The following is a 19,821-nucleotide window of genomic DNA, read 5'->3' as shown; positions in this document are numbered from 1 at the left end:
ATTTTGGATTATAATATTTATAAAAGAAAACTTAGAATTATGTATTTTTTATTGAAGTTTTACAGAAAGCATGTTTTTAAAATCCGATTCTGACTTAAGTTTTACTACACTGCTAAAAAAACAATGTTCAAATATCTTTTTTTTCCCCCCAGGAAAGACTGTGTTTGCCTCATCATATTTTGGAAGAACGAGGTCTTGTGAAAGTTGGTGTCACAGTTCAGGCGCTCCTTGAATTACCTACGACCAAGGCATCCCAGCTTTCTATGGCTTGATACAACATTTTAAAATCATAAGTTTAAAGTTTCATTTATTTGAAGTGATTTCAGATATCTCAAGTTCATGAATAAGAGTGTCCAGTCAAAAATAGTTTGCCTTAGGTCAAGCCTTAGGGTTTTTAAAAAATTACATTAAAATGTCAAACTTAAAACTTTTAATTGCCCGAACTTCTTTTGAAGGAAAACTGGATTAATTTAATAAGAGTTTTTGATAAATTCAAATTCTCTTTTTACCAAGTCAGTTGATAACCTTGATTATTTTTCAGAAAGCAGATTGATACTAAATTTGAACTGTAGTTTCAATTTAATAATCACATTAGGTTTAATTTTTTTACATCATAGCATACTAGTAAACATCTGGATAAAGGTAATTGTTTTATAGCAATTTAAAACAATTCTATATTTGAGTTATTTAATACACTTCTAATCCTAGTTTATACACAATTTCTTCAATCTTTGGTCTTAGTTTTCTAGAAAAAATGAGTAGGAAAAGCAGAATTCTGGCTTTATATTGAATTCTTTTAGTATTATAGGTTGGTGCCAAAATATTTTCAGTTGTACTGTAGATTGTTTACATGTGAAGTGCCTGTGTAATTGATGACTCTTATATAGTCTTAAGCATTTTTGCAATTTCTTTTTATGTATTAATAGAGTCAATGGAATTTTAAAATATTTTAGTAGATTTTGTAAGGTCAATAATGTGTGAGGATTTAAATGTGCCTCACATTGTGACATTTGTGGTTTTTTTAGTCCATTGCAGTTTCCCTTAAATTGGTTATTTCATGTTGTCAAAAACCAATGTTAATATGCTTAATTTATGCTATTTAATTTTGTGAAACTTAATCATCTTTTAAAATGTATTATTTGAAGAGTATTTTATTTCTGTATTGAAAATGTTACACAAGCAGTAAGGTTTTTGAGAAACTAGTGAAGTACTAATTATCAAGGACATTTTGATAAAACTGCCAAAGTTTGGGTTTCTATCTTGGTTTTCAGGAGCATTACATCAGTGCTGCCTTTAGCTATATTCAGAGAGCAGCAGTTCAGGAATAGGTTTTTACTTGATATCTGGCCATTTGTGGATCCTGTAAAGCTTTATTATCTTCAATTAACTTGATGTTGAATTAAACACAGACCAATTTATAAGTATTTTCATGAGATACTATGTTGCATAAAGTCCTTGTTTAATTTAGAGATGGATAAATTTACGTTGATAGTAGTGTAAGAATTTTTCAAAAACATTACTGTGTTGAATAACTCAGTTTCCTATAGAAGAACCTTAATAATTACTTTTATAGTAGCCAAGCAAGTATCATATCTTAAATATGTGATCATTTGCACTTGTTACCTCTTAATATGGATGCAACTTATTAAAAATGTTGGCCTGGGTATTTCAAAGGGCATATATAAAACATAAAAACTAGTGTGCCAAATGATATAGTAATAATTGGTATAGGAACAACTCTGCTTTTTTTGATCAGTTGGCATGAAGCCATAGAATTAAATTTTGGCTTTAGAATACAGATGTGTTCTTTACATTCCCCAAGGGTCAAATTGGAGCTCTTAAAGAATTAAAGCTTCTTATGACTATAAGGTTTAAGAATTAAATTATTGGTAATTTATTACTTTAAATATTTGAGCTAATTAGTTGTTATTTTTCGGTTGGATTTTTTTTTTAAATCTCATTGACATAATCAATCTCCCTAGTGAAAACTTGGATAATATAGATAAGAAATGGCAAAGAAATACCTTAGTTGATGCGTTTTTATGTAGAAAATTTGACCATGTTACAAACTAAGTGACCGTTAAAAACTACAGCAATTATTTGTACTGCTTTCATAGTTACCCATGCTATAGAAGTCCTCTTATTAATCAATCTAGTGTTAATTATTTGACAAGTATTGTCCTGTTTAATATCATTGAAATAGTAGTGAAATTATGGACCATTTCCTTATTGCATTTCCCTTGTCATTTAGTTTTTACTTTAAAGAGAAATCACACCAGAACCTCACTGTAGCATTCTTTACTGCAAAGCAAAATTTCATTTAAGATGGGTCCATCTGAGGCCCATACCTGCCCGTGGCAGTTCATTTACTCTTGTGCCAAATGGCAACACCACCTCTAACACAGTTTCACAGCGTAGTCCCCAATCACAACGTTATACCAAGACTCTGATGTATTTCTTTTAGTAGTTTTTAAGTGTAAAATTTATTCTAAATGTTTTTATGATTATTATATATTTACTTCATCAGTTATTGAATTAAGAATGATTATCATTATTTCAATGGGATTTGTGATTTGATTAGGGTTGAACAATCAAACTAAAATATTTTATTAGGCCCTAAAAAATTCAATAGATACCTATTTCTGTTAAATCTTATTACTGTATGGCACAAGAACTGATGTTGGATATATGAGAATTGAAATAAGGAATAAAAATGCATTACCATTCATTTAATACTTATCTTTACAGAATGCTAGTTTAATGACTTTTCTAACTGAATTTTTTGAAGAATTCAGAAATGTTTGTATTGGTCACAGATCTATCTTAATTGATTTTCTGATGCATTTAAACATAAATGGAATACTAAATGTATATTACCGATGCAAACTGTGGATAAAGTTGAACAAAAAAAATTTCAGTCTGGGATTTCTTTTCTCCTTCTCTATCTCCTCTCTCACCATCACAGAATGCATTTTTCGGTCAGTATTTAATAGCTTGTGTGTGTGTTCTGTAGTGTGGAATAATAGTCAGACTTTGAGAGAATATTTACAGTAAGTTGTTTGAGTCCAGATTCACTTTACATCATGTTATTTTCAGTAGGTAATATTTTCTTTGAACATTTTTTTAGGATATTTTCATAAAATAATGTTACCTTTATATAAGATAAGCCATATAACATAAATATAAGAGAAAACTTTACATCAAATAAAAGGTAGAATAGGTGAAATTGTGATTATTTTTATTGTAGATTTTAGTGTGAGATATACGATTGAATTGCCCTTAAGCTGGCTATGTGATAAAAAATTTAATCTTTCATTTTCAGATAATTCTAATATTAGAAATTCCACATGCTTAATTAAAATAACTATTATTTATTTACAACTGTGATTTATCCTAAAAGTAGAAAGTCATTCAGGTAAATGTTATTAAAGTTGATATGGTTTCCTGTTTTATAGTTAGCCTAAACTCTTAGATTTAAAAAAATGCTTAAGTAAGTAAAGTATTTAGCATAACTTGTTAGATAACTGTACTAACCTTGTTTTATGCTTTAGTAAATCTACAATTTTGATATTCTACATGGAATGGTCCTAGAATTCTCAGGAACCTATCTCAGCATCCAGAGCACTCCAAGGGATTGATACATTACTCTATATAAGATTAATTTGGGAATGCCCAGATATCTTGTGGAATTGGTATTGAAAAATACCAAAAGTCATGTATTTATTAAAGTGTCATCTTTTCTATTTCTGTGTTTTCAAATGTGAAAAAAATCCCTATGCTTATCTTGTTTAAATAGCTTAGAATTTCCACAGTATTATATGTATATGTGTGTTTAATGTAAAGCTCTAATTGTTTTGGCAAAAGACAGTCTTATTGTATTGGAAAATCAGATTTTAGAAGTTATAAGAATTCTGACATTAAATGGTTTAGGATGGAAAGTTGCTGATTGAATCATTTGAAAGTTACCAAAATAGAAGATTCTTTAAAATGTGATCATTTTAAAATTTAAATTATTGCATAATAGTTTTTTGGTTTTGCAAATACATAATTTTGATTACCCTAACATTTAATTAGGGAAAGATTTTTTTTTTACTCATATTTACTCTATTCCATTGATATGCATCAATTATTTACCTAAATAAGTGAGAAATGTATTAGGTATGTACATAAATAAATATATAAATAGAAATAGAATTTTTAATAGCAAATTGAATTTTCTAAAACTTTGTTCAGATATCACAGTTATTTCTAATGCAAGTAAATATAAAGTAATGCTGTATAATTTATGAAATAATAATTACAATTATACCTTAAAATTTAATATGCATGGATCACCTGGGGATCTTGTTAACTAAATACAGATTGATTCAGAGGTCAAGGGTGGGATCTGAGATTCTGCATTTGTAACACACTCCCAAGTGGTGCTTGTTCTTCTGTCCAATAACCAACTTGAATAACAAGGCTTTATAAGCTTTCTAGCTTCATAGTAATATCAATTCACTGTGCAACAGTAGTTTGGTATTTTAAGTGTTGCTTCAAGATCTTCACAACAGGTAAGGGCTTTCTTTGGGATTTGCTTTATGATTGAAAAAGGCATGCTTTATGTTGTAATTAATACTATTTCATATTTGTATTTTTAAAAACATTTTAAACACAGCTGTATAATCTTCAAGATAAAAGAAATTAATCACACGAATGTGTGATTATAAAGTGATCATATATATCCGAACAAGTAAATGTAATGTTTTCTTTTGTTTTTTGTTTTTTGTTTTTTTTTTTTTGAGACAGAATCTCACTCTGTTGCCTGGGCTAGAGTGCTGTGGCGTCAGCCTGGGCTCAAGCAATCCTACTGCCTCAGCTTCCCAAGTAGCTAGGACTACAGGCATGCGCCACCATACCCGGCTAATTTTTGTTTTTTCTATATATATTTTTAGTTCTCCAGCTAATTTCTTTCTATTTTTTTAGTAGAGATGGGATCTCACTCTTGCTCAGGCTGGTCTCGAACTCCTGAGCTCAAACGATCCACCCACCTCGGCCTCCCAGAGTGCTAGGATTATAGGCGTGAGCCACTGCACCCAGTCTGTAATGTTAACTCTTGTGGAATGCTTAGAAAACTACATTAATTTTTTATGCTCTTGATGTCCATTGTCTTGCTAGACAGCACCTATCCCCTTGGTTTTAAGTTGAACATATAATCATTCTTTCAGGCCATCATATTAAATGTAAAATGTGAGCCATATACAAATACACAAATATATATTTAATTCTAAATATTCATTATCTGTGATCAGACCTCAATCTTTGAAGTGCAGATTATTTTCTCCCCCTCATAAAACAAATAAGAAAGGTATTTATTTCCTTCATTCCTTTTTTTGCAAAATAAAGTTTATTGACTTAAAAATCTAGAATCATTTTACTTATTTTAATAGGCTTCCAACAGTTCTTGATAAATGACTGGGTAAAGAACAAATTAAAATCCAAATTACCTTGAAATACGAAGGACAGCCAAAGGTCATTAATTGCAAGTTATGACTCATTTACTTTGAAAAAAATGAGAAGATTAATAATTAAATATAAAAAAGAGAAAGCAGAGACACATGAAACATTGAACTAGATCCTTTTGTTATAATTGAATTATAAATAATGCAATTTATATATTGTCTATCATTCACAATCTTTAACATCTAAGATTAACAACTGAGTAGAAATTAGTATTATGCTGTAACTCAAATTATAAAATCCCACATACTTGTTTCCAAGTCCTTCAGTTTAAAACTTTTATGTATGATAAGTTGTTCATGATATGACATTATGCTCTGAAAAAATAATTATAAATTAACTAATTTAAAACACTTTTTGAGCACTTACTACATGCCAGCTATTGGTATTGCAGGCCTTCTGAATAGAGAGATGAATGATGTGGTGTTTTTGTTGAGAGCTTTATAAAGTAATTCCATTGCTTGAGTCTGGCTGTTGAATTAAAATAGATATATAATCAACATTTATAATATTAAATTCTGCTTCCAAAAGTTATTGTTCTTCATTCTCACATTTTGCAAGCAATTTTAAAGTTTACTTCTCAGTACTAAATACTGTAATTGAATATTTATTACTACTAGTTGGTTCCAATAGTTATATTTCTTTGAAAAACAATTCTATATATTTATTTTTTTCCATTTCATTTTCCCCAGCTTTATTGAAGTATAATTGACATATAAAAATTGTATGTATTTAAAGTGTACAATATGATGTTTTGATAAATGTATACGTTGTGAAATAATACTCACTATCAAGCTATCATATCCTTCATATCCATCATGTCATGTAGTGTGTGTGGTGGGAACACTTAAGATCTATCCTCTTGGCAAATTTCAAGCATACAAGATAGGTATTGTTTGACTGATTGATTGAGACCAGGTCTCACTCTGTCACCTAAGCTGGAGTGCAGTGGACTGATCATAGCTCACTGTAACCTTGAACTCTCCTGGCCTGAAGTGATCCTCTCGCTTCAGTCTTCTGAGTAGCTGGGACTATAGGCAAGCACCACCATGCCTGGCTAATGCTTTATTATTATTATTTTTCATAGAGAGGGGTTCTTGATATGTTGCCCTGGCTGTTCTCTAACTCCTGGCTTCAAGTGATCCTCCTGCCTCAGCTTCCCAGCCTCCACCATTCCTTGCCTCAAGTAGACAATACAGTATTATTAACTATAGTCACTATGCTGTTCATTAGATCTCCAGATCTTATTTATCGTGCATAAGAAAACTTTCTACCCTTTGACCCCTGGCAACAACTGTATTAGTCCATTCAGGTTGCTACAACACAATAGCATACACTTGGTAGCTTATAAATAACAGAAATTTATTTTTCACAGTTCTAGAGGCTGAGAAGTCCAAAATCAAGGCACAGGAAGATTCAGTGTCTGGTAAGGGCCGACTTTCTGGTTCAAACATAGTGCCTTCTTATTGTGTGCTCACATGGAGGAAGGGAAAAACAAGCTCCCTTGGGCCTCATTTATACAAGCATGAATGCCATTCATGAGGGCTCCATCCCCATATCCCAATCACTTCCCAAAAGTCCCACCTATTAATACCATCACACTGGGGATTATGTTTCAACATGTGAATTTGAAGGGGACACAAACATTCAGAACATAACGACCACCATTCTATTCCCTGCTTATATGAATTCAACTGTTGTAGATTCTACGTAGGAGTAAGATCATACACTACTTGTCTTTCTGTGTCTGGTTTATCTTACTTAGCATAACGTCTTCCAGGTTCATTTGTATTGTTGTAAATGACAGAATTTCCTCCTTTTTTAAGGCTAAATAATAATTTCATTGTGTGTATGTATGTGCGTGTGTATATATATATGTGTGTGTGTGTCTGTGTAAATATATGTATCATATGTATACCACTTTTTCTTTATTCATCTGTCAATGAGCACTTTTCCATATCTTGGCTATTGCGAATAACATTACAATGAACCGGAAACTGAAGGTATCTTCTCAAGATACTGATTTCATTTCCCTTGGATATGTACCCAGAAGTGGGATTGCTAGATCATATGGTAGTTTTATTTTTAATTTTTTTGAGGAAACTCCATACTGTTTTCTGTAATGGCTATACCCATTTACATCACCAACTGTGTGCAAGGGTTCCCTTTTCTCCACATCCTCGCCAACACTTGTCTTTTGTCTGACAAGTATGAGGTGATATTTCATTGTGATTCTGATTTGCATTTCCCTGATGATTAGTGATGTTGAGCATTTTTTGATATACCTGTTGGCCATTTGTATGTCTTTTAAGAAATGTCTATTTGGGTCCTTTGACCATTTTGTAATCAGATAATTTGTTTTCTTGCTATTGAGTTGTCTGAGTTTCTTATATATTTTGGATATTAGCCCCTTATCAGATGTGCAGTTAGTAAATATTTTCTCCTATTCTGTGGGTTGTCTCTTTACTCTGTTGATTGTTTCCATTGCTGTGCAGAAGCTTTTTAGTTTGATGCAATCCATTTGTCTATTTTTGCTTTTGTTGCTTGCTTTTGGAGTCATATCCAAATAATCATCATCCAGACCAATATTAAGAAGCTTTTCCCCTATGTTCTCTTCTAGCAGTTTTATAGTTTTAGGTCTTACATTTAAGTCTTTAATCCATTTTGAGTTAATTTTCTTATATGGTATGAGATAAGGGTCCAATTTCATTCTTCTGCATGTGGATATCCAGTTGTCCCAACACTATTTATTGAACACACTTTTTCCCATTGTGTATTCTTAGCACTTTTGTCAAAAATCAATTGATATAGATGCATAGGTTTATTTCTAGACTCTCTGTCCTGTTCCATTGGTCAGTGTATCTGTTTTAATGCCAATACTCTGCTGTTTTGATTACTATAGCTTTTCTGGTGTATTTTGAAATAAGGTAGTGTGATGCTTCTAGCTTTGTTCTTCTTGGTAAAGATTGCTTTGATTATTCTGGGTCTGTTGTGCTTCTGTATAAATTTTAGGATTTTTTTTCTAATCCTAGGAAAAATGTCATTGGACTTTTGATAGGGATTGCATTGAATCTGTAGCTTGCTTTGTATAGTGTGGACATTTTAACAACCTTAATTCTTCCAATCCATGAATACAGGATATCTTTCCATTTATTTGTGTCTGTTTCAATTTCTTTCATAAATTTTTTATAGTTTTTAACACACAAATCTTTTGCCTCCCTTTTAAAATTTATTCCTAAGTATTTTACTTATTTTTCATGCTTTTGTAAATGAGATTATTTTCTTTCTTTTTCGGATAGTTCATTGTTAGTGTATAAAAATGTAACTAATTTTCATATGTGGATTTTGTATCCTGCCATTTTACTGAATTTGTTTTTAGTTCCAACAGTTATTCTGGGGGAGACTTCAAGGTTTTCTGCAAATACAGACAATTTTTCTTCTTCCTTTCCAATTTGGATACCTTTTTTTTTTCCTTGCTTAATTACTTTGGCTAGGACTTCAGGACTGTACTGAATAGAAGTGGCGAGAATGGGCATCTTTGTGTAGTCCCTGAACTCAGAGGAAAAGTTTTCAGCTTTTCTCTATTGAGTATGATGTTAACTGGGAGCTTGTCATATGTGGACTTTATTGTGCTGAGATACATTCATTTTATACCTAATTTGTTGAGAGTTTTCATCATGAAAGGGCATTGAATTTTGTCAAATGCTTTTTCTGCACCTTGAAAGGATCATATGGTTTTTGTCCTTCGCTGTGTTAATTGTTAATATAATATTATATATTGCATTTATTGACTTGTCTATGTTAAGCCATTGTCACATCCCTCGGATAATGTAGGTACTTGATCATAGTGAATGGTCTTTGTGATGTTTGCTTGAGTTCAGTTTCTAGTATTTTTTTGAAGGATTTTTCCATCTATGTTTATCAAGGAACTTGGCCTATAATTTTCTTTTTTTGTACTCTATCTGGCTTTGGTATCAGAGTGCTGCTCTTGTAAAATGAGTTTGGCAGTGTTCTCTCCTCATTTTGGAAGAACTGGAGAGGGATTGATGTTAATTCTTTAAATATTTGGTAGAATTCACCTGGGAAACCATTAGGCCCTGAACTTTTCTTTGTTGGGAGGTTTTTGATTACTAATTCAATCTTCTTATTCTTTATCTGTGTGTTTAGATTTTCTATTTTTTCATGATTCAGTCTCGGTAAGTTGTATGTTTTCAGGAGTTGATGCATTTCTTCAAGGTTATCAAATTTTGTTGGTGTGTAATTGTTCATAGTAGTCTTTTATGATCCTTTTTATTTCTGTGATATTAGATATAATGTCTCTTCTTTTACTTATAATTTTATTTATTTGAGTCTTCCTGCTTTTTTTCTTAATCTTGCTAAACATTTGTCAGTTTTGTTTATCATTTCAAAAAACCAACTCTTGTTTTCCTAGTCTCTATTTCCTTTATTTCTTCTCTGACTTTTATTATTTCCTTCTTTTAGCCAAATTTCATCTTAATTTGTTCCTCTTTTTCTAATTTCTTGAGATAAAGTGAGGTGTTTTATATGAAATATTTCTTTTTCTTAATGTAGGCATTTATCACTGTAAACTCTTTTAGTACTTCTTTTGCTGCATACCATACATTTTGATATGTTGTGTTTCCATTTTTGTTTGTCTCAGTTTTTTTTAATCTTTCTTTTATTTGTTCTTTGACCCATTGGTTGTTCAAGCATGTGGTGTTGAATTTCTATGTATTGGTGAGTTTTCCAGTTTTCCTCATTATTGATTTCTCATTTCTCACTACTATAGTCCACAAAGATGTTTGATAAGATTTCATACTTCTTAAATTTGTTAAGACTTGTTTTGTGGCCTAACATGTAACCTACCATGGAGAATATTCCGTGTGTGCTTGAGAAGAGTATTTATTTTGCTGCTGTTGGATGGAATGTTTTGTATATGTCTGTTAGGTCCATTTGTTCTAGATTGTTGTTCAAGGACACTGTTTCCTATAGATTTTCTGTCTGGATGATCTATCAATTGTTGAAAGTAGAGTATTGAAGTTCTTTACTATTATTGTATTGCTGTCTGTTTCTCTCTTCTGTTAATATTTGCTTTACGTACTTAAGTGTTCTTACGTTGGGTGCATGTATATTGTTTTCTTTTTCTTCCTATGGCAAAGCTGCAGCTGGTAAGTGCAAATGGAAATATTTTTCTTTCCACTAGATATTTTCGTAAACCAATATGTCTCTTTAAAGTCAGTCACTTCTGTACCTTTTAGCCTGGTTGATTCATAGGGATGAAAAACAGAAATGCCACAAATTATCATGTTTAGCCCTATGGCAGGGGTGGGAAGCCTGCAGCCTTGGGGCCACATGTGGCCTTCTGGATCCTTGAGTGCAGCCTTTTGAATGAATCCAAATTTTGCAGAACAAAAATGTTATGGCCTAGACCCAAGTGTTTTAAAGCCAGATTTGATAAAATAATGTTTTGTTGATAAAGGGATGAGGTGGTACTACTGAATAATAAGACCTGACATTTATTAAGTTCTTACACATGTGCATAGCATTGTACTGTATGTTTTAAGCATTATCTGATGTAATCTTCAGAATAACCCTATGAGATGGGTACTGTCATTATCCTACTTTTACAAATGAGGAAAGTTGGGCCAGAGGTTAAGTAATCTGTCCAAGTTTACCCATGTTGTAGGTGGAAAATCTAGGATTCTAAGTCTATCCACCATCAAAGAATGTTCATTCTACCACATCACTGGTGGGAAATAAAGTTCTGTGTTCATTCTAAGGAATTAATTGTTATGCCTGCTTAGTTTTATAAATTAAATTGTATTTGTCCTGTGACATGTATATATCTGTTTTCTGTGTATAATTCCACAGGATATTAGCCCATATACATATATGCATTTGAATTATGGTTATTACACTTCTTCTTATATTGAGAAATTTGGTGGAATTGCATCTTTGAAATAATAAACATTATGTACCATGACATGTCCCACCACTTAAGTTGTAAATCATTCAGGAAATACTGAGTACCTACTTTGTGCCAAGTATTCTGTACTAGGTCCAGGTATGCATTGGTAAGGCAGATATTATTACCTTCAAGGGGCTCACAATCATTGCATCATTCCAGATAGAATGCCTTAAGAGTCCTCCTTTCTAAGCCTCCTATGACTGTTAAAAATGTAAATACTTTACATAGATTAACTCTGATGGTTAATTTTATGTATCACCTTAACTAGACCAGGGACTGTCCAGATAGCTGGTAAAACATTGTTTCTGGGTGTGTCTGTGAGGCTATTTGCAGAAGAGATTAGCATTTGAATTGGTAGACTAAGGAAGGTTACCCTCTCCAATGTGGGTAAGGCATCATCCAATCCATTGAGGGCCCAAAAAGAACAAAAAGGTGGAGAAAGGTTGAATTCACTCTCTCTGCTTGAGGTTGGTCATCCATTTTCCTCTGCCCTTGGACATAAGTGCCCCTCATTTTTGACCTTTGGACTCAGTCTAGGATTTATACCATTGGCTTCCTTGGTGTTCAGGCCTTCAGGCTTGCACTGGAACTACACTATTGGCTTTCCTGGGCAGATGGCAGATGATAGGACTTCTAAGCCTTCATAATCGTGTGAGCCAATCCTTCATAATAAATCTCTTTTAATATATGTCTAAATATCCTATTGGTTTTATTTCTTTGTAGAACCCTGACAAATACACCATCGTATTTTAGAAGTATATAACATGTTTGCTTTCACATATTCACAGCTGGAGGAGAATTTCCCCCTGAATCATACCTTGAGTCTTAACAAATCTAATTTAGATGATACTTAGATGAGATGTTGGGCTTTAGACTTTTGAGTTGATGCTGGAATGAGTAAAGATTTTGGGGGCTGTTGAGATGGATTAGATGTATTTTACATGTGAGGACAGGGGCAGAATACTATTGACTGAATGTTTTTGTCTCCCCAAAATTCATATGTTAAGATCCTAACCCCCAATGTGATGGTATTAGGAGATGGGGGCCTTTGGTAGGTGATTAGGTTATGAGGGCAGATTCTTCATGAATGGATTAGTGCCCTTAGAAAAGAAACCTCAGAAAGCTCACTCACCCCTTCTGACATGTGAGGACACAGCGAAAAGTCAGATGTATATGAATCAGGAAGCGGACCCTCACCAGACATCAAATCTGCCAGTACCTTGATCTTGGACTTCCCTGGCCTCGAGAACTGTGAGAAATAAATTTCTGTTTATAAGCCACCTTGTCTATGGTATTCTGTTATAGCGGCCCCAGTATACTAAAGACTACTATTTGATTTTTACCTCACCTGCTTTTAAAATAATGTATCATGGTTTGCAATAAAAGTAGTGAATAATCCCCCACTCCATATATCCAGTCGATAAAGAATGAGAGCCAAGTAATTAATGGGATGGGGGAATAATTATAGCTGAAAGCCCAGACAAAAGTAAATTGCTACAATTTTGTTTAAAACCTAGCTCCGAGCCTCCTTGCAGACAAGAAATACATTAATGCACCAAGACTGTTATTTTCTCTAGGCCTTGGACATCATTCAATACTGCATTTGTTGAAACTTAAGAGCGGTAAAAACTGTCATATGTTGTGTAGACAGCACAGGCTTTGCAGTAGAACAGATCCTTTAATGCCTAGTTCTCCTATTGGCTGTGGAACTTTCTGCTAATTTCACCTGTCTATATAGCTGTAGTACCACATAGAATTGAGTAGGAGAAGTGGGCATTGTGAAGATTGCCTAGCATAGCACCTCATGCAAAATAAGTTTCCTTCATTTGAGCATTAAACATGTACATGGCCAGAGATATGTTGTGACAATTATATCCTAATTCAGATGGAGGCCTTACATTGTTCAGCCACAGGATTACCTGTAGGTAGGTACCAAACTTGCCTTGTGAATGAATATCATCTATTTAAAAGTCTAGCAGTTGCTCAGTTGAAATTCCAGATTTTTTCCATAATGCAAAAGAGATGGCTTTAAGCCAGAAGATACTAAGATAACTTCCTTAGCAACAAAATAACTTGAATGTAGTTCCTATAGAACACTTGATTTTTGAACTGGAATGCTATCTCAGTGAGTCAACCAGAAGTAATTTATACCCTTTCTTCAAATTCATCTTGCATTCTCTCAGTTGATGAATTTGCCATGCACTTCATTGAGAAACCATCAGTTGGGAACTCCCTAATCTTCCCTCTTATAAATGTAACTACCCTTACACCTATTGGATTGTTCAGTACAGTTACAACGGAAGACGTGCCTTTCTATTTATCAAAGGCACATAAACAACCCCTCCTAAGTACTTCACTTTTTTGGGGTAATTACTCCTGAATCTTTGATTTCCCCCTCTCTACTTGTATTGTTACCTTCATCATAAAAGCATATGCTAATATCTACCATTTGAAAATAACTGTAAAATTCCCAAAATACTTCAAGCAATTGGCTCATTTTTTTCTTTGCCTTCAAACCCAAATCTCTTAAAAGAGAACTTTATATATGCCATTTCCACTTCATCACCTCCCACTCATTCTTAAACTCATTTTGTTTTAGCTTTCTACCTCATCTTCTCACTGACATTGATTGCTCTTATCAAAATTACAATGGACTCCATGTTACCAGATTTGGTCAGTTCTTTGTACTCAACTTTGTTAACCTCAGCAGTTTTCATCATAGTTGACCTCTCCCTCTGTGAAACATTCTCCTTTCTCCGCTTTTGGCGACACTATAGTATCCCAGTTTGTCTCCTTATCAGGTGGCTACTCATACCCTACTTCTAAATGAGTAGTTCTCAAACTTTGGTACACATTAAAATCACTTGGGAAGCTTGTTAAAATGTAAATTTGGGGTCTCATTCCTAGAGGTTCTGATGTAATCGTTCTGGATGAAGTCTAGGAATTGTATCTTTAACCAGTACTCCAAAAGATTATAATGTAGATGGCTTATGAATCTCACTTTTGAGAAACTTTGCTCCTTTTTGTCTCATTTCTGTGCCTCTCCTCTGTCTATACTTTCTCCTTTGGAGAGCACATCCATTTGTGTGTCAATGCTTCTCAACCCTGGATGCATAAGAGAATCACCTGGGGAGCTTTTGAAAGATGCCAATGCCCATTCCAGACCAACTGAATCACAAACTCTAGGGATGGGACTAGGACTTTAGTCCTTTTAAAAGCTTCCCAGGTTATTCTCATTCACAAACAGGATTGAGAACGACTAATCTATAGCCTTATGACCTTTATCTTTAGCTCAACCCTTTCCTCAGGGTTTCAAGTCTATGTATTCAATTGCCTACTTGATATCATGTTGCTCTGTCTCAGACATCTGAAACCTAAAATGACCAATAAAGAACTATTGATTCTGCACCCTGTCCTCAAGCACATTTATATTCTTAGAAGTAAGTGGATCATGACAGAAAACAGGGAGTCGTCTTTGATTTTTTTAAACCGTATTTTCCATATTCAAGTCATTAGTAAGTTAGTTTTACTTTCAGAATTTATCTCAACACTATCTCATTCTCTCCATCCCCACTGTCACAACTTTAGTTCAAACCGCCATTCTCTCTTATCTGGACTACTGTAATAGCCACATCACCGGCCTCACTTCCACATTTGCTTCTCCAATCTGTACTCCACATGGCAAACTCAAGTGATCTATTAAAGACAAATTAGCATGCCATCCCTTGCTTAAGACCTCTCACTTAGAATAAACCCTGGCTTACCTCTCCAACTTCAACTCTGCTATCTTTCTTCTCCCACCTCACCATGCTCCAGCCACTGGGCCTCATTACTGACTTCACCAATGTATCAGGGCCTTTGTATGGTACCTGAAATGCAATTCCCCTATGGCTGGCTTCTTATCTCCTCCTCCAGAGTTCTTCCTTGCTATTCTATAACACTGCAGCCTGTTTCTTTCTTTCATAGTAGTTCCCAATGTGACAATTTATGTGTTTATAACACTTCCACATTAACTTATGAAACTCATTAGGGCTGGGATCTTAATATGTATTGTTCATTACTGTATCTTTAGCAGCTAACACAGTGCCTGGTACCTAGTAGGACTTCAGTACAAATTTTAGTTATGAGTAAATAAATTTAATTAATATTCCCAGATAACTAAATGAAATGACTCCTTGAACCTCCCCTTCTTGCTCCCTGACCTTGACAAATTACAATTCACCTTTCAGGGGCAAGATTTTTCAGGGGACCCTTTTCTAATGCCCCCCTTCTACCCACACACATATACTAGCTTGAGCTCCCTTTTACACATTCTCATACATTTAAAAAATTATTGCCCTAGTAAGTATTGGTTTAATCAGTGAATGGTATCACCAAAACTCTGAAAATATATCAAGTTTCTTAGAAATGTTAGAGATGGAGTCATTCCTATGTATTTCAGTTTCAAGATAGTATTATGATAAAGGATGTGAAGAAATATTAAACCCTGGGAACTATATTTAGATCATATAGTGTGATTCATAGATGGCTCAAATCTATAAATTCATAGGCCAAATGTTTTTCATTAAATTCTGTAAAATTCTTCTTTTTTATGCTATGGTCTTTATTTGTTTTTGTTTGTTTTTTAGGACAGGGGAAATTTCCTAAAATGCATAGGTCCAGGAAAAAGAGTAAATACATAAGGAGATGGTAAAAAATGTAAGAGAGGGTAGTTGTTTAGACAAGGACCTAACAAAGATAGAGGTTTTGGGATCCTAGACACAGAAAGTAAATATGCCTTGAAAAGGAAAAGGGATATGTCTTCCTTTGAAAACAGAAAAATTAGAAAATGAATAAAACTATGAAGATACTTTAGAAGATGCATAAAAATACAAAGTTTAGAAAAAAACAAAGGAAATTTCTGTGTTTCTTTTTGATAGTTATAAGTTTTATTTCTGGCTTAAGTATATAATTTACATATAAACTCAGTAATTAGAGAAGCCATCTTTGTAAATTCTGTAAAATTCTTATGTATTAACAGTTATTAACTTCTCAATTGGGCGAAAACAGTTAAGTAATGTTCAAAAGGAGACCATTTGTACTTTTAAAAGAGCATTGTTAGGAGAGAAAGACAGAGAGAGGATAGAATTTTGAGGAGATATTTAGAAAATCAATGATTTGTAAACTTAGAGAGCATTTTGGAAATATGGTGAACTGTGCTTTGATTCCCTCCTGCCTAAATTATGCTTGAGAATTTAGAGTAAAATGTTTCCCAAAGATTGGAGTTTCCAGTGGTTTAAATAATTTTGATAACAAAAAGGGCCTCCACAGGATTTTTAAACTTTTACACAAAGTTTTAAAGGGTTCCAACTTTAAACCTAAAGTAGTTAATAAAATGAACAGTAACTGGTGGAATGTTTAGTTTTCTGGTAGAGAGAATTCTGGAATATGCAAAACACGGGGCTATAAAACCTGGAGAAATAGCTCTCAGCTTCCAATGGGCTTTTGTGTCTGTCACTGAGTGAAATCAAGGGAAATGTGATCACAGTAGCGATAAGTAGAGAAGGACTAATTACTAATATTTTTTGTCATTTGATTAAAAATGTGAGTAAGCTCCTCTCTTGACCTATTCCACAGATTATCAATTAATAAGATTAAGTTGTATTTAGTATGATCAAGCATGCATGTGCACTTTTTTTAACTTGAAAGCTTGGTGAGCCATGAAAAAAGTTGTGTTTTATTCACACTTTCTTCGTTAAAATGGTACTGGTACATTCTACAAGCAGTTGACAATAGATACTATATTCAGAAATATTAGCCAATGATGGTAGAGCTTGCAGACATTGTAATAAAAGGCATAAGATTACAAAAGGGCTGAATTGCTTACTGCAGAGTGGTGTCAAAACAAAAATATTTCTCGAACTTTTACTGGAGTTATGTTTAAAATTTTTAACATGTTTTTAGAAGTTGTGATTAGGGAAATATTATTATTATATATTATTATATTTTTATTATATTATATTATTATTCTTATATTTTTATAAAGAAAATTTCTTTAAAAAGGAAAGATTCTTGGTCAAGATGGAGTTCTCAGACCTACTTTTAGCAACAGGGGCACACTTGGGAGACAGAGACTATATAAAGTCTTTTTTTTGATATAGAGAGTAAGTTTTCTCAACATCACCTACTAAATGATCTATTATTTTTCCCTTGATTTGTGGTACTGCCTTTGTCATTTATTAAATTTCTATATATCCATGTGTCTATCTCTGAGATCTCTGTTTCGTTCTATGGGTCTATGTGATTAGTTGCACCATTATCATAAATTTTTTAAGAAGTAAAAAAGTTATTGTGGCCCCTTCTTCATCTTCCTTAAGGCTAGCATAGCAATTTGTAGACCTTTATTCTAATGTATATGTTTTAGTACATTTAGTGACTTAAAAATTTCAACTGGAATTTTCGTTGAGATTACCTTGAATTTAAATATTAATTTGGGAATAATTGATGTATTTATGATATCATCCCATTTAAGAGCATGGAATATATCTCTATTCAGCTCATCTGTGTTCTCTATTAGAATTTTGTCATTTTATTCATGGAGGTCTTGGACTTTCCTGATTAAGTTAATTCCTAGATATTTTATTATTTTGAGGCAATTGTGAGTGGTACCTTGTTTTAAATTATTTTTTAAATGGTTATTGCTGGCATGGGAAAATGTTATTGATTTTGTATCTGGAAATCTTGCTGACTTGTTCTTAGTTTTAATGATTTGCTGATTCTACTGCTTCATCTATGTAAATGATTATATCATTTTCAAATAATAATGGTTTTAAGATGTTCCTTCTAATCTTTAAACATCTTATTAGTTTATAACATTGTCCAGGACCTGCAATACTATGTTAAACTGTGGTGATAGCTGGCTTCTGTGTCCTCTTATTGGTCTCACTGGAAATGTAGTCAATATTATTCCATTAAGTATAATGTTTTTTGTAGGTTTTTGAACATTTATCAAATATTCTAGTTTTCTAGGTTTTTAAAAATAATCAAAAATCAATGTTGAAACCACACTCAAAATATAGAAAATGTCCATCATCCTCAATTCCTTCTCCAGCTTCCAAAAAAGTTACCTTGCCCGTTTGCAGTCAATCCTGCCCTACTCCCCAGGCAACTCCTTCCCTGCTTTCTGTCATGGTAGGTTAGCAGATTTGTTTGCATTTTCCAGAATTATATATAAATGGAATCTTGCACTAGGTGGTCTTTGTGTCTGGCTTCTTTCTCTCAGCATAATGATTTTGAGATTCATCCATGTTGTTGTATGCATCAGTAGTTCATTTGTTTTTATTGCTGGATAGTGTTCCATAGTATAGATAAACCACAATTTCTCTATCCGTTCTCCTATTGATGGACAATTGAGTCATTTCCAGTTTTGGACTATTGTGACTAAAGCTTCTATTAATTTTAATGCGTAAAAAAAGAAAAAAATCAATGTTGAACCTTATCGAACACTTTTCTGCATCAATTGTTATTTAATCCAATAGTCTTTTATGTGGTGATTTACACGAATAGATTTTCTGATGTTGAATTGATCTTGTATTGATGAGATAAATCACACTTGCTTGTAATTTTACAGTACTTTATGCTATGATTTGGATATGGTTTGTTTGTCCTTGCCAAGTCACATGTTAAATTTGATCCCCAATGATGTTGGGGCCTGGTGCGAGATATTTGGATCACGAAGGCAGATCCCTCATGAGAAACCTGATGCCATTCTGGTGGGAGTGAGTGAGTTCTCACTCTTAGTTCCCTCAAGAACTGGTGTTGAAAAGAGCCTGGCACCTCCTTCCCTTTCTCTTGTTTCTGCTCTCTCACCATGTGATCTCTGCACTTGACAACTTCCCTTCCCCTTCTGCCATGAGTGGAAGCAGCTTGAGGCCCTCACCAGATGCAGATGCTTCTTGTACAGCCTGCAGAACCAGGAGCCACATAAACCTCTCTTCTTTATAAATTACCCAGTCTCAGGTATTCCTTTATAGCAACATGAACCAAGACACTTTATATTTCAGTTGGCTGCCCTAATATTAGCCCTACAGTCATGTGCACCTACTGTCATTGCTATAGTATAATGTTTATCTCAAGGAGATACAGTGTAGAGGCAAAAATAAAACATAAACCTCTCTTTTCTTAACCATTCTCCTCACTGCTGCCTCCAGCTAACTTTTGCACCAGCTACAGCCCCTGGTCCCTCCTCACATACATGCATTTGTGTCTTCACAGTGAGGTTTCAACGATATTTCGTTAGTTCTTTATAGTTTCTCCAGAGTCAATTTGGGGGAGGGAGCCAGTATAGGTAAGTAGATGGAAAAATCAAAACAAAC

At 33.5% G+C, this 19,821-nt stretch overlaps 1 protein-coding gene across 2 annotated transcripts in view; it reads left to right on the top strand.

The window, feature by feature from the left end:
• The window catches only part of LRCH2 (leucine-rich repeats and calponin homology (CH) domain containing 2), a 118,153-nt gene extending 115,241 nt beyond the window's left edge, over nt 1–2,912 (top strand). For both annotated transcript variants that reach the window (XM_012653516.1, XM_012653515.1), the window contains one exon: nt 153–2,912. In XM_012653516.1, coding sequence (XP_012508970.1) covers nt 153–272 — 120 coding nt within the window. In that variant the 3' untranslated portion in view covers nt 273–2,912. The remainder of the gene's footprint in view (nt 1–152) is intronic.
• The last annotated feature ends 16,909 nt before the right edge of the window (nt 2,913–19,821 follow it).

This window comes from Propithecus coquereli, unplaced genomic scaffold, assembly GCF_000956105.1.
Source record: "Propithecus coquereli isolate 6110/MARCELLA unplaced genomic scaffold, Pcoq_1.0 Scaffold421, whole genome shotgun sequence".
NCBI lineage: Eukaryota > Metazoa > Chordata > Mammalia > Primates > Indriidae > Propithecus > Propithecus coquereli.
The sequence above is the reverse complement of the archived record's forward strand: the minus strand, read 5'-3'. Positions and strand labels throughout refer to the sequence as shown.